The sequence below is a fragment of the Eremomyces bilateralis genome (assembly GCF_010015585.1).
Source record: "Eremomyces bilateralis CBS 781.70 unplaced genomic scaffold P152scaffold_6, whole genome shotgun sequence".
Classification (NCBI taxonomy): Eukaryota; Fungi; Ascomycota; class Dothideomycetes; order Eremomycetales; family Eremomycetaceae; genus Eremomyces; species Eremomyces bilateralis.
In genome coordinates this window covers 1,350,558-1,364,288 of record NW_022985072.1, presented here as the reverse complement: position 1 = coordinate 1,364,288, position 13,731 = coordinate 1,350,558, and the positions used below count along the sequence as shown (strand labels likewise).

At 56.3% G+C, this 13,731-nt stretch overlaps 7 protein-coding genes across 7 annotated transcripts; 3 read left to right on the top strand and 4 right to left on the bottom strand.

Moving 5' to 3' along the window:
- Positions 1 to 124: 124 nt before the first annotated feature.
- P152DRAFT_379029 (uncharacterized protein) lies at positions 125 to 2,293 on the bottom strand (the record flags this gene model as incomplete). The annotated part of the gene is made up of 2 exons (XM_033675687.1): positions 125 to 1,304; positions 1,431 to 2,293. Coding segments are annotated over 2 exons (2,043 nt in total), but the record flags the coding sequence as incomplete, so codon positions are not given.
- A 2,533-nt stretch (positions 2,294 to 4,826) lies between these two features.
- On the top strand, positions 4,827 to 5,920 carry P152DRAFT_302439 (uncharacterized protein). The gene has a single exon (XM_033675093.1). It carries the CDS (start codon positions 5,072 to 5,074, stop codon positions 5,618 to 5,620), a length of 549 nt encoding a protein of 182 aa, XP_033535679.1. The 5' UTR covers positions 4,827 to 5,071; the 3' UTR covers positions 5,621 to 5,920.
- A 1,144-nt stretch (positions 5,921 to 7,064) lies between these two features.
- P152DRAFT_481206 (uncharacterized protein) lies at positions 7,065 to 8,737 on the bottom strand. Its single transcript, XM_033681800.1, has 3 exons — positions 8,196 to 8,737; positions 7,899 to 8,133; positions 7,065 to 7,853 (listed from the first exon to the last, which is right to left on the bottom strand). The coding sequence occupies exons 1-3, from the start codon at positions 8,466 to 8,468 to the stop codon at positions 7,312 to 7,314; spliced, it is 1,050 nt and encodes a 349-aa protein (XP_033535678.1). The 5' UTR covers positions 8,469 to 8,737; the 3' UTR covers positions 7,065 to 7,311.
- A 256-nt stretch (positions 8,738 to 8,993) lies between these two features.
- On the top strand, positions 8,994 to 10,756 carry P152DRAFT_414657 (uncharacterized protein). The gene is made up of 2 exons (XM_033677033.1): positions 8,994 to 10,364; positions 10,414 to 10,756. Exons 1-2 carry the CDS (start codon positions 9,141 to 9,143, stop codon positions 10,441 to 10,443), a joined length of 1,254 nt encoding a protein of 417 aa, XP_033535676.1. The 5' UTR covers positions 8,994 to 9,140; the 3' UTR covers positions 10,444 to 10,756.
- Positions 10,275 to 10,735, bottom strand: P152DRAFT_457407 (uncharacterized protein). The gene is made up of 2 exons (XM_033679221.1): positions 10,414 to 10,735; positions 10,275 to 10,364 (listed from the first exon to the last, which is right to left on the bottom strand). Exon 1 carries the CDS (start codon positions 10,724 to 10,726, stop codon positions 10,517 to 10,519), a length of 210 nt encoding a protein of 69 aa, XP_033535677.1. The 5' UTR covers positions 10,727 to 10,735; the 3' UTR covers positions 10,275 to 10,364; positions 10,414 to 10,516.
- A 920-nt stretch (positions 10,757 to 11,676) lies between the features above and the next one.
- On the top strand, positions 11,677 to 12,453 carry P152DRAFT_393882 (uncharacterized protein; the record flags this gene model as incomplete). Its single annotated transcript, XM_033676222.1, has 1 exon — positions 11,677 to 12,453. A coding segment is annotated over one exon (777 nt), but the record flags the coding sequence as incomplete, so codon positions are not given.
- P152DRAFT_481203 (uncharacterized protein) lies at positions 12,339 to 13,669 on the bottom strand. The gene is made up of 2 exons (XM_033681799.1): positions 13,403 to 13,669; positions 12,339 to 13,353 (listed from the first exon to the last, which is right to left on the bottom strand). The coding sequence occupies exons 1-2, from the start codon at positions 13,556 to 13,558 to the stop codon at positions 12,718 to 12,720; spliced, it is 792 nt and encodes a 263-aa protein (XP_033535674.1). The 5' UTR covers positions 13,559 to 13,669; the 3' UTR covers positions 12,339 to 12,717.
- Between the last annotated feature and the right edge of the window lie 62 nt (positions 13,670 to 13,731).

Here is a 13,731-nt window from a genome sequence, read left to right as displayed (position 1 = left end):
CCAACCCTCCGCGTCGCTCCCGCGACCCGCTCGTTCATCGCTACTCCAACTTCCCGAGTGTCTATTGCGACTCTTTAAATCACCGCAATATCACCTCAACTCACTCCTCCATCCCTCCTCCCCCCTCCCCCACCATCCGCTTAAACTCCCTCACCACCTCCCCCGGAATCTGCCCCCACAGCAAACTCCGCGTATACACCTCCGCCGCCGACTCCCCCCTCCGCTCCCGCATCGCCGCCAGCGCCTCCGCCAGATTCCTCCGATTCGCTCCCCCGGATTTCCCCGCGGTAGTATCCTCAGAAGAGGAGATGGAAGACGCGCGCCCGCAGGACGGATCCGTCAATGCGCTGTACTGCGTCGGCGTAAGCGAGAACAACTGCTCGGCTTCCTGCGCTTTGGTGGGTTGCGTGAGCGACGCGTGCAGGCGCTCCATGGGGGGATTGTCGCCGCCGCCGATGCCGCCCAAGCCGGTGTTGCCCATGATGTGGTCGGTGAGGCCGGACGCGGGTTTGGGCCAGGTGGAGGCGGGGTTGACGGTGAGGGCGGCGGGGTGAGGGAGGTCGTCGTTGAGGATGGAGTCGAGGACGGTGGCGGAGGCAGCGCGGACGTGGTCGGGGAGGCGGGGAAGGGAAGGGGGGGAGGAGGAGGTGGAGTGGTGGGCGACGAAGGCGCCCCAGAGGAGGAGCATGAGGAGGACGCCGTGGTTGACGGGTTTGTCGTCGGAGGCGATGGGGGGGGTGGGGAGTTTGGGGCGGGAGACGACGAGGGTGGTGGTTGAGTTGGTGGGAGTGGATTTAGAGGAGGGGGTCGGCGTGGACGCGGCGACAGCGACGGTGGCGGGAGTCGGCGTGGCGGGGGTGTCTGGGTCGACGCAGAAGTCGTAGATGTAGTTGTCCCATTCACTCGCCATGGTCAGGTTGTCCATCTCGTTGGTGAACTCGTTAAACGCGCCGACATGATGGCCCGTCGCCATCGGCTGCGGGGCGTCGCCCATACCCGCGCCTATCCCGCCGGCGGCGGTCGCGTCGAGCTGTTCGCGGAGGAAGTTGACTTTCTTGCGCAGGTCGCCCGTCTCGAGGGTGTGGCTGCGAACCAGCTCCTCTTTCTCCCACTGGGCGGTCTCGATCTGCTGGACCATAACGCAGCGCTCGCGCATCCATTGATCCTTTTCGGCGTGGAGGTCGCCAGATTGGATGCGGAGGGCGTTGACTTCGGCTTCGAGGACCTGGAGGCGATCGTCCCAGCTCTTCTTCTCCAGCTCTAGTTCCTCGGTGTGTTTCTTTTTGCGCTGACGGGAGTCAAGTCTAGATCAGAAAACTGTTAGCGGGGTACACGCGGAAATGCAATGCGGTTGGGAAGGGTGGACCAAATTGACGGGGAACGGGTGCTGGGACCAAAAACCAAAAATCGAACAGGAAGGGGGTTCGTACGCGGCCTGTCTATTCCTCAAAAGGCGCTTCTGCGCTTTCAACTCTTTCTTCTCTTCGTCGTTGGACGACTCGTGGATCAAGCGATCGATGTTCGTCAGGTTCCGCTCCACGGGGATGTCTAGCCGGGCGTTCTTCTTCCGGATGCCGTCGGGGCGGGGGAACGTGGCGTACGACAGTGTCCGCTGCGGGGAGTTGGGTCGCATGCGCTTGGGGGCCGGGCGTTCCTCGACGGGGCCGGGCTGCACGCTCGACGACGGGGGTAACGCCATCCATTGCTTCTCGGTGGTGGGTGACTGCGCGAGAGGGGTGGCGGAGGGGAATATGGAGCTGGGACGGACATTGGGAAGGGGTTGCTGCGATGGTTGCTGCTGCATTGGAACGGCACCGAAATCATTGGAGGGGGGATGCACGGGGAAGACGTGGGGACGATGATGCTGGGCACCCGAGTCAAACTCCGATCCAAAGGGCTCGTACTTCTGGACCGGCGTGGGCGTGCTGGACGAATCGGATCGGTCGAAAGGCGTCCATACTGACTGCTGGCCATACATGGCGGCTTGAGCGGGTTCGAGGCGAAGGAAGGGATTGTTGGTCTGCCCGAACGGATTCGTCGAGACGGAGTCGCTTCGTTCTTGAGAGTGGGAGAACGGACCCGACGTTGTGAAGTCGTCCCATACCGTGGACATTTGAGGAGACATGAGGGATGCCGGCGTGCCCGAGGGCGAGAGCATGGTGGATTCCGGTAACGAATCGTCGAGATCGTCGAAGAAGTTGCTGTTGAGACTCGCGGTGGAGGGTTTGCGGTGGATGGAGAGTTGGGAGGGAGGACGGTAGAAGGACTGGTGGGAATTGGCGTGCGGAAAGGCCATGATTTAATGCAATCCCGAAAATTGGGCGGCAATGGGAAGAATGGATTGTGCGTGCTGCTCGCTCGCTCGTCAGATGTTCGTTTCTCGCGGTGGATGGGTTCTGATGGGCCGGCAATGGGCGGTGTACAGAAGCAGGTTTGAGGGTTGGCGGGGTTGGGGAAAATGTGGCGGATAACAACCAGACGGGCGGCAACGGGAGTCCCAGGTCGTAGGAATCGTATCAACGAGGAGAATGACCGTCGTACGATGGAAGGGAATGATCGGGAGGATAAAAGGATAGTAGGTTAATATGGGAGAGACAAACGGCGGTTCCGGGTGAGCAGGACGGGGCGGTATGTATGTGGGAAACAGGAAAGATGCGGGAGGTGAGAAGCCGGGAAAAGGCTTGGTTTAAGGATGCTCTCAGATGATTATGAGCTCTCCCTTAGTTCCTTACGCAACAGTCTCGACATACAAGGAGGGGAAACGCAAAGGTGGGATACAATGGGGTGACAAGACTCGGAATTAGACTGTAGAGGGACATGGACATGGAACAAGGGCTTGCGCTGGAATTGGCGAGGGGAACCGGGGGGATGGGCATGTGGGTGGACAAGGCGAAAGACTAGATGGGGAGAGGCAAGATTTGAGACCAGCCCGACACCCGATCTCACTGGTACGAGGCGGGCATGGGTGAAATCAGTAGACAGTAAATGGCGATGGGGGGATGCGCGGGTTAGGGATGAAGATCAGGATGGGGGGGATATTGGATATGGGGGAGTGGATGAAGTGGTGATAGGACGGGAGGGGGAGGACGGGAATAGCGTTGAGTGGACGAGACAAGGTCATCCGGTGCTTAGCAAATATACCCATTACCTAGCCAAGGACCAGTAAATCCTCTTTCTAGCGACTGCGGATTGGCGTATTTGTCTCTGAAAGTAGTATCAACGTATCATCGATCCGTTTGATTCGACCATCACCATCACGGCCTCACCACTGGTGTTGTTGCTGACTGGCCGCCCCATCACATTGGGTACGAATGCATCGAGGCCCCATCGTCCATTGGCGGACCGCCCGTCCGTTTCGCCCTGCTGTTCCTCGCGAATTTCGGGATTGCAGTGGCTTTCAGTTCGAGAGGAAACGGTCATGCAACTGATGAGACCAGCCTCAGGTTCTCGCGCTTCGGAGGCAGAGGGAGTCATCGTGATAGCGGTTACGAGTCCTTTCTGTGGGGTTGTCTCAAGTTGGGACTGGAGACGCTGGAAGAGATCTATCAGGAGGGACAGATGAGATTAATGCGGTAGCCTTGGGCACGAAAGAACTGGAGAATTGAGATTTCCCCCATGGCTTGTTTGATTGGGATCATGTCAGCCAATGCTGCTGGTTTGGTCAGCGTTCGCAGGTTGCTCGCCCTTTCACTGGTGGGAGGCGTTGAAATGCTGCGAGTGCCTCGAAATGTTGAATCGTATAACCTAACGACAACTGTTGCCGTAGACAGCCATTTCTGATATTCAACAGTCTCTTGCAGCGTCCTTCATAATTCCAATGATAGTCGTCGATAGAGGGCTGATTAGTGATTGATGATAGAGCAAGCGAGACCGGGACGGGCAGCTATGTCCCACTACTTCCGTCACTATCTCAGCCCTCAGGCGATCTTAACTAAGAACTGGGCGGAATCTCGCGCCGTCCCGAACCCCGCTTGACCGCTTTCTTTTCCTCGTCCTTATTGTTGTCAATCCTGAATTCATTCAGGGTCCTGGAATCAAGATGGTCAAGATTGACCAATTCCTCCGGGGCGGCATTCAAATTCAAATTCCCCACAGTATTCCAATAACAATCTCAGCCTCTCATGACAGTATCAGTGATCCGACTAGCATCCAGCGAACTGGCATAGCCTCGTACAGATACTTTGTTGTGTTTGGAGGTTCGGCCGTAATACGCGTACCACCCCTCACTGGTCACCTCTGCGCCTATCCCCCAGTATTCTCCTATCCCAACCCCGCACCGCCATGTCCTCCTCCGATTTCCTCATTATGATCTCTCACAACCCACACTCCGATCCCATTCTATTTCTATTTCCAGCCATCTAAACTGAATGCCCGATCAGCATCCGAAGCATCGTTCCGTTGATGCCTTTGTCCGCCGCCCGCCCGCCCAACCCCAATCCCCATGAATGTGATTCCCCTAACTCGCCGTGCAGATGTCCCAGCGTCCCGCACTGCAAGTCGCAACAAGGACGAATGCCCAAGTAGAGGTCCGGCCCGTCTGTCCTGCGAGGTGATGGGATGGGGTTGACATGCTCGTTGCATGCTGGGTGCTGGCTGTCAATTCGCACTTTGCGGAGGGGACGTCGAGCTGGGTTGCCTTGCGATGTGCCTGATCCGGCTTAGTTCTGATATTGTCATGGTTAGGCAGTGCTTTTCAGCAATAATCCGCGGAGCGATGGATGCTCGTGCTCGCACCATAACTCTTACGGTACCGTATCGCAGGATGTTCGCTGTCGCTGGTCTCAAACAAGCGCTCGCATGACGTTGGACAGATGACCGTGATGGTGGGCGGACGAGTTTCTGAACCACAACATGACCCCGCGATTCCTTATCGATACGCACGTTTCTCCCTTGCATCATTCCGTTTCACGCATCAGTATTTGATATTTCTCCCCCAGTGCGAACCCCCTTTTCAACTTCCTGCTCCCATCCCACGATACCGGAATATCTCATACTAGCAGCGCCCACGGAATCCAGATTCCAGCGTCCCACAATCTAGTCTAGCATCGTAGATTCCACTCCGTAACCGGACATGACGCCAGGAATGCCGTGCTCCCCACCCCCCCAAATACCTGCGTGTAATCTGCATTTCTCTACGCCGGATTGGTGGGATATCGGCTCCGTACAACTAAATCTTTCCCAGGATTCGCGGATGCGTTGGCGCAACCGAGCGATTGGTCGATCGCAACCTGGAACCCCGCGGGTTATCGTGACACGCTCCTCTCATCGTCGATCAAGCAATAGCCTCCTCCGTACGGAACCCTGTATGTACCGTCCTCGCTTCATCCTTTGTTCTCTCCAGCAGAAACTCCGTCTGTTCTATTCCTATCCTCCTCCCTTTCCAACTGAGCAACTAAACAAACCCACCGCCCGTCGCCTCCGCTCCCTCCTACACCATGTTCCCACCCTCTATCTACATCATCCGGATTCTACTTCCTGTCCCGACACCACGGCCGCGCGACGGGACACCGCGTCCAGCGGGCCCGGATCGCGAACGAGAGAGCAAGCAGGTGGAGGTGGTAGGCCGGAGAGCAATTCGGATAGGGCCGGAGTCCGGTTGGTGGGCGATGATTGGGGGTAATGAACGGGAGCAAACGAAGTGTAATCTGAATTGATGTATGCGGAGCAGTTCGTACCTCTTAGGTGGATATGTACGGGCAGCGACTGGATTCTGGAATGGCGGATGTGATGAGGCTCCTTGGTACATCTCCGTGGCGAGTTTGGACTTTGGACTTTGGATATATTCCCTATGGTCATCGATGACATCGATCGACCCCCTGGATACCTCCCTCCCCACCCTGAAGCGCAGTAGCCATACCAGATCGCAGCCCCTCGATCTCCAGCCCTAGCATCGTCCATCCCAACTCCATTCCCAACTCTCGAATCCGAAACCACTATCGATTCTTCGCCATTGCAAAGCAAGGCAAACGACCTCACCTAGGTAGCAAGGGCCTAACCTCCCGATCCACCCCCTAGTCCGATCGATTGGTCCCCAACCCCGGACTTCACTAACCCGTCCACAACCTTTTCCCACCTACCAACTAACTCCTCTAACCAACGATCCTCCGCCGTGCGACTCCGTATTCCATATCCTTGGGCTCCAGAAGCGTAGGTACCTTACCTTAATCGATCTCTCTTCTTGGGCTAGATGGACTTACTTCCATACCGCCTCATTTATTCTTCAGCGCAGAGACTCCGAGCGTTGATGCCCAACTCGCTTACTCCCTCCCCTGGATCCTGATCTGACGGCAGACATGCACGCATGGAGTTCGCAGACTGACAGGCGAGTTGCGGGGCAGATCTGAAATCTCAAATCCATGGTGGAGCGAGGCGAAGGAGTGAGACATTTCGGTTTTGGGTTTTGGTCGGTATGTAATCGAAGCCTTATGCTTTCCATGTACGTAAGGTATACGGCGGTTTGAGATGACTGTAGAGCGCGTGCAGTGCAGTGCAGTGGAGTTCTATGCGCATCCCCTGCTATGATATGTATGATCGTCGCCTTACTTTCGAGCTGAAGCTGAAATTGATGCCCATCAGACCCGTTCAGCTCGTGATACATGGAGGGAGGAAAGATTGACAGGGGAATTGACCATGTCTTATGTGTAGAGAAAGGATAGGAGTCATATGATGATCCGAGAACCTATAGATATTCCAAGCCGCTTGCGGAAGGGATGCGAGTATAGCACCCGCCCTACCCTTCCTGCACGCCACAGTAGTACCCCTCCAAGTTACATTATGTATGACATCTATGTACGGCATCTGCGGTGCCCAGGGGATAAATATCAGCAATGTCACTGACTTGAGGCTTCGCTTCACTCGAGATCTTATGCCTTGGGTATGAATCTTGCGCGCGTGACGATGGGAGACCACAGCCAACCTACCGGTGAGGATATCCGGATAGCGAAACACCATGTTGGGGGAATGAAATGGGAATAGATGTCAGGTGGGGAGGAGGGAAATAACGAGAATGAGAGAGGGAATGGGATGATGTCACACCCAGTCCAGTCCAGTCCAATCCGATGGGGACGATGATTATTGAGGTTTCCATTGTTCTCCTATCTTAGCTACTGTAGTCTATACCGGTGGTCGGTTGGGTATCACATCGCCTCATTACTGTACTACGAAGTAGCGCCGCCAATACCTCCGAGTCCTCGTCGCACTGCCGAACCGGCTCTCATGAGCGCAAGCATACTTCTCGTCCCAAGTCTCAATTATCTCGGAACACCGAACGCCAAACACCAACACCGAACACCCCACTGTCCATTCTTCCCCCTAAAGCACATCCTCCATCTCCGCCTCCTCATCCTCCTCCTCCCCGGCGCTACTCTCCGTCCCCACCCCTGGCGCGGCCCCCTCCGCCGCGGCCCCCCTCTCCGCCCACTTAATCGTCTCCACCATCTCCGGCCGCAACGTCCAATGGTTCGCGAACGGCCCACTCTTCACCAACACCGCGATCCCCTGCAGCACCTCCTTCAAATACGCCTCGGGCTGCTGCAGCTCGTTCTTCAGCGTGCGCAGCGTCCAGTATCGATACTGCCCGAACAAGTAGCCCAGGCGTTCGAGCAGCAGGCTGCGGTCCATGCGGATGGCCTTGTTGTCCTGGGTCTTGGCAGGGCGGGCGCCGTATTTGAGGAGGTTTTCCATGTTGTCGAGACCGAGCATCTTGGTATCGTTGGTGGAGGTCTTGGTGGTGAAGCGGAATTCTTTCTTGAGGAGTTCGGAGAATTTGGCTTTTTCGAGGGCATGGAAGGTGTCGTTTTGGACGGGGAGGACGGAGAGTTCTTTGCGGATGCCGGCGTAGAGGGTGGTGCGTTCTAGGGAGGTGAGTAGAGTTTTTCATAAGGGATCAGGGAGCGTACTGGGGATGATGCGCTTTCCTCGGCGCATTCGTTGAGCGCCCTTCTCGCTGTCTTCTTGGCTGCCGATGGACTTCTTCTGGTCCTTGAATCGTCCGAGCATGTTAGGTTTAAAAGCGGGCATCTCCTTCTCGGCGAAGACGAAGAGATTCTTGACGTTGGCGTCGGTGACGTTGAGGTCGTATTCGCGGGGCACGAGGTAATGGTTCGGGGGCATCTCCTTAAGGAACATCTTGGTCTGACCGCCAATTTCGTCAGTTTCCAAACGCGTCCATTGGGTTTTGCAAGGGGCTGAATTACCTTGCCGTTCTCCCATTCTCGGACATAGCCCATCTGGATCGGCTCGTCTTCGGTCATGTCTTGGATGGCGACCCAGAGATCGTGGTCGACGCGCATTAGCAGGGCATCCTCGTGGACGTTCGTCATGTTGAGTTCGTCGCCTTCATCATCGTCGTCCATGTAGCCGCCGGTGGGGTCCCCGCCGACAGGTTGGGAATCCATATCCTCGGTCTTGACGTACCCGTCCAACGGCTTCTCATTTGCTAGATACGCGGCGGGAGAATGGGTGGCCATGGTGGAAGGTTGATGACAGAGAAAAGAAGGGTAGCTGTAGAAGGATTAAAGTAGATATATTATATGGTGAGAAGAAAGAGTTGCGAAGATTGGGGAAAGATGCCTGGAGGGTGGAGCTGCAAGTGTGAAGGCGAGGGAGGAGGAGTGGAAGAAGTAGAAGAAGTAGAAGGAAGGCAAGGTGGGACGAGCCAATTGCAAATGCTGAAGGGACTATGAAGGTGAAAAGTGAGTGGAATGACTGGGAGGAGAGTGGGGAGTATCAACGGAAATGAAGATTGAAAGCGATATGAAGGTGATGTCTGGATCGCTCTAATCGACGTAATCCACGCCTTAGCGCCTTAGCGCCTTAGCGTCTTGATGCCTTGGCGCATTTGCACGTGCTGTTGCGCTCTCACATCAAGACCCTAAGGCGTTAAGGCAGCATAAACCCAAGACGTCAAGACCGCAATAGTCAACCCCTGTCACTGTGGGGATCACTGAAGCTCAAGGTATCCAGTTGGGCCAGTTCAAGATCAATTCAAGCACATCAAACTTACTGTATATGCACTCTCCTCTCACATTGTACAGTCAAATTCTCATAATCCTACAATTCCTCTACATAGCTGGTTGCCTCGACTAAACTCACCCCAAATATATGCCCTAATCCCACTAGTGAAGTCCCTCACCTTCACCATGGCCTCCCAGGTCGAACAAATATGTCAACAACTCGAACACGCCCCCCAGAGCGAACGACTCCAAAAGACGCCTTCCCTCCTTGACTTGATCCTCCAATCTTCCAACGACCGCGACGTCCTCGCAGGCCTCCAAACCTTCGCGAGCGTCGTCACCAGCGACGCTCTCGGCATCGTCTCCGCCCGCCCCCTCCTCCACCTCCTTGTCGACCGTCTCCGCGCCATCCCCTCCCTCTCCCTGCGCATCGAAGTCTGCCAATCCCTCCTCGCCACCCTCCACCACAAAGTCGTCTCATTTGAAGAGCAAGACCGCGCCATCCGCGAGATCCTTGCCGATGCCCACGAAGACGAGGAGGACTTCCGCAACTCCGCCCGCGTCCTGCAGTCGATCAGCCTCGATTCCTCGCAGCGGAGCTTCACCGCCGACGAGCGGGCCAAGATCTGGGTGCGCATTGTGCGCTGCTATCTAGAAGAGGAGGACCCAATAAGCGCAACGGGGTATCTCAACCGTGTCAAGAACATCATCTTCGACGTCACCGATGCGACCACGAAGTTGCAATACGAGCTCTCGCGGGCGCGCATCCTGGACTCGCAGCGATCGTTCTTGGAAGCGAGCTCCGCCTACCACATCCTCAGCCTGCAGCGGGAAGTCGACGAAGACGAACGGCTTCAAGCGCTGTCGGCGTCCATCACCTGCGCGGTTCTCGCTCCCGCCGGCCCGCAGCGAGCGAAGATGCTCGCGCGACTCTACAAGGACGAGCGAGCGACGCACGTCGAGGAATACAGCATCCTAGAACGAATCTTCCTCGACCGGCTCCTCTCCCCCACCGACATCGCGGCGTTCGAGAAGAAGCTCAGCGAGCACCAACTCGCCAAGACGTCCGACGGGTTCACCGTCCTCCAAAAAGCAGTCCTCGAGCACAACATGGTCGCCGCATCGCGCCTGTACAACAACATCCGCGTGGAGGAGCTCGGCGGGCTCCTGGGGATCGACAAGGAGAAAGCCGAGCGTTACGCCGCGCAGATGATCGAGGAGGGGCGGTTGGCGGGGTACATCGACCAGGTGGACGGGCTGATTTACTTCGAGGGGGAGAGCACGGGGGAGCGGGGGGTAGTGCGGGGAGATTTGCTGGTGGGGAGGGAGATGCGGACGTGGGATGGGAATCTAAGAGGGCAGGCGGAGGAGGTGGAGCGGATTACGACGATGATTCAGAATCAGTATCCGGTGAGTTTGGCGGGTGAGAGTGGGGATTTTCGGTGCTAATTTAAGGCAGGAGTTCTATGCTTCACAGATGGTGCATTGAGAGGCTGAATTATCGGTTTGGCAGATTGAGAGCGAGGTGGAATCGGAAAGACGCCGTTCTTCTTGATGATCCGTCACTTGAATACTTCGATGGGCCAGATTGGCTCGTGAGGAGCACACATGCCTGGACTGCTCATGGCAATAAAGGAAGCTGTTGCTAGAGAGACGATGGATAGAATACCGGGCGCTGGGAAATGAATGATGACACGGCTTAGGAACCAGAAGACGGCAAATGTGCGTATGCGGTCAGTGAACCTGTGATGTAGTCCAAAGAAATGGAGCATATAGAATGAATAGACACCTCATGTACCCATTGAGGGTTCATTTGATAAATCCAAGCATGTGCATTGCAAGCAATAGGTCCGATCAACATCACCGAGCAATACCGGTACTGTGGCCCCCGTCGTCCATCACGATCCGGGTTCATGGGATCAACCAACGCATGAGATTGTCCTGTAAATCTGCCTTCCCCGATACCCAATTCTAGCTGACAATTATACACCGGAGTCTGCGAGAAAATTGGAATATTACTGGATGACTAGGAAGTTAGCAGAACACAGCCTTGTCCTGTCATTCATAGATTCGTGATATCATTTAACTTCGGTACGAACCACCGCTGCGCCTCAACCGGAACCGACGATTCGCAACGCCTCTATAAATTCCCGGTATACATAGTATAAGCTGTAACCTACTTCTACATTTCCTCCCTGTCTAGTTGAACCGAAAGAAGACTCGTGACAAACCATACTCCTGTGGATAAAGTCCAGAAGCTTCGACATCAATTCAAGGACAATGTAAGTAGAAATCCCTGGTCTCCAACCTAGTGCCGTTCTTCGTGGACGGTGATTGAGCTAGATCGAACCAGTATCGCCGATTAGTAGATTATATTTGAACAAAGATTCTAACAATCAACAACAGGTACAACCCTCCGTCTGGCCCGCCCCCGGGTTACAACCAGAACCAGCAATATCAACCCCCTCCAGGACCTCCCCCAGGATACTACCAGGCCACCGAGGAATACCCTCCACCACCCGGTCCACCCCCATCCCACCTCCATCAACCCTCCTCTCAATACCAACCTCCACCTGCCCCCACCTCCAATAGCAACCCCCCCTCCAAAACCGACGACCCTCCCCCCTACCACGACTGGACCGTCATCCCCGACACCTCCCTCCTCCCCCCACCCCCCACCATCACCTACGATGCTTCCCCCGCCAGCAACGCCTCCCTCGCCGATGGCGACCGCGCCTATGAATGGTGCCTCCGCAATCCCCTCTGGCCCCCGCAACCCGTCCACCCCACCTCCCTCGCCGCCCTCCGCGCAGGCCACCTCACCTTTCTCAAACCTGATAACTACACCGGCGATCTCCTCCCCCTTCCCGACCGCCATCCCGGCACCTGGAAGGCCCGCACCTGGGGCGACGGTGCCGACGCGAGCTTGCTGACCACCCTGCCGATCTTCTCCGCGATGAACGACTCGCCCGCGCGCACGGGAATCCCGAAGACCATCTACTTCGAGCTGAAGCTCCTCGCGATGGGGCGGGGTGGGGGGAGCGCGGGCGAGGAGGCCGATGCCAGCGTGTCGATTGGCTACGTCGCGGCACCGTATCCGACGTGGCGGCAGCCAGGGTGGCAGCGGGGCAGCCTGGCGGTGCACGGGGACGACGGGCGGCGGTTCGTGAACGATACGTTTGGGGGGACGGATTTTACGACGATGTTCCGCACGGGGGAGACGGTGGGGATAGGGATGCGGTTTGGGAGGCCGGGGCGGCCGCCGGGGTATGGGGAGGGGGAGGGGCTGGTGCAGGCGTTGGATGATGTGAGGGTCTTTTTTACGCGGGAGGGAAGGGAGGTGGGGGGGTGGGATTTGCATGAAGAGATGGATGAGAGGGCGGAGGGGGGGGTGGCGGGGTTGGAGGGGAATTATGATCTATTTCCGGCGGTGGGGGTGTATGGGGGGGTGGATTTTGAGGTGAGGTTTAATCCGGCGGATTGGATGTATCATCCGTGATTTGGTGGATCAGAATAGAGACGACTCCTGATGGGGTTCTTTGAATGAAATTTGATGTTTATGGTACAGTCGAAATAAAATCGTGCGCCGATTGCCGTCGATGACTCTCCTTGGGTATCATCCCAATCCAAGTTTTGATACATCTGGATGCTCGCATGCACCTATCATGCGCCAGGAGCCCCAATGACGACTGCCATAGGCCCCATTATTCTCGGCAGATACTCTTATATGCCATTGTTCAGAGCTCAGTTCACTGTCGTCGAATCAGTCAACCTCCATCCCTGCGTCCCTCATCTCAACGAGTTTCCGAAGCCTCACTCTCGACTCCACCGCCGCCTGCCGTTTCTTCAGCATCCCTGGCGTCGTCTCCGTCCGTTTCAACGACAGTTCCGCCAATCCATAATTCGGCACATTTTCCACCAAATCCAGGAACTCGATCGTCCCGACATTCGGATGAAACGGCCCATGGAACGGCGACCGCTGGAGCAACCCATCATACTTGATCGTCGGAACGTCGGCGATCAGCCGGTATTCAAACGGGTTGTTTAGCGTATCGACGCGCACAGAGGTCGGGTCCCCTTCCCCATCCACACCGGCAGCCTGCGTTTGAGTGATTTCCGCCACCGATGTCTGCAAACCGAAGAGTTTAGGGCTTTTGTCCCGTCCGAGATCGTAGAACGGCATGTTGGAGCGCTGCTTGGAGTCGTCGAGGCGCCGAGACGGGTCGATTTTGCTGATGGAGTCCATGTTAAGTTCGCCGTCGACGGATGAATATGATCGCGCGACGTCGGCGGGGATCAGGGAGAAGCGTAAGGGGGAATCTTTGAGTAGGCGCGCGGCCGAAGCGGCGTCGTGGAAGATGGCGAGGGCGGAGCCGGGATGGGGGTTATTGAAGTCATACTAGCAGTGTTAGCAACAATATCTTCAAATCCAAATTCAGGACACATACCTTCAGATTCTTGAACGTGAGAAGCGGGCCATATGTTTCCAACATGCGCACGACTTCTCGACTCTCGTCCAGCTTCCGTAGACGGGGGTAGAAGTGCAGGTGGACGGCGTTTCGCAGGGCTTGGCCGCCCAATCGAGTAACTTGACGGGCCGCCATATTACGGGATACATGTCTGCATCACCACCATGCTCGCCATAGAACAATTTCTCTAGGCTTCTTCGTAGCGCGACGATATAAGATAAGTTCTTGTGTCGCGGATGGACGTTGGTGAACTTTCTGGTGGAGAAGCTCCGTCTGACCAAAGGGACCACGAATGTAGTTCTGCCAAA

Bases quoted from the DNA above. Each gene is read 5' to 3' on its own strand.
- P152DRAFT_457407 (XM_033679221.1), bottom strand. From the start codon at position 10,726: ATGCTCCATTTCTTTGGACTACATCACAGGTTCACTGACCGCATACGC.
- P152DRAFT_481203 (XM_033681799.1), bottom strand. From the start codon at position 13,558: ATGGCGGCCCGTCAAGTTACTCGATTGGGCGGCCAAGCCCTGCGAAAC. The intron at 13,354-13,402 runs GTATGTGTCCTG...TAACACTGCTAG, and splicing joins TCACGTTCAAGAATCTGAAG to TATGACTTCAATAACCCCCA.
- P152DRAFT_302439 (XM_033675093.1), top strand. From the start codon at position 5,072: ATGACGCCAGGAATGCCGTGCTCCCCACCCCCCCAAATACCTGCGTGT.
- P152DRAFT_481206 (XM_033681800.1), bottom strand. From the start codon at position 8,468: ATGGCCACCCATTCTCCCGCCGCGTATCTAGCAAATGAGAAGCCGTTG. The intron at 8,134-8,195 runs GTAATTCAGCCC...ATTGGCGGTCAG, and splicing joins GAGAATGGGAGAACGGCAAG to ACCAAGATGTTCCTTAAGGA. The intron at 7,854-7,898 runs GTACGCTCCCTG...TCACCTCCCTAG, and splicing joins AGGAAAGCGCATCATCCCCA to AACGCACCACCCTCTACGCC.
- P152DRAFT_414657 (XM_033677033.1), top strand. From the start codon at position 9,141: ATGGCCTCCCAGGTCGAACAAATATGTCAACAACTCGAACACGCCCCC. The intron at 10,365-10,413 runs GTGAGTTTGGCG...AATTTAAGGCAG, and splicing joins TGATTCAGAATCAGTATCCG to GAGTTCTATGCTTCACAGAT.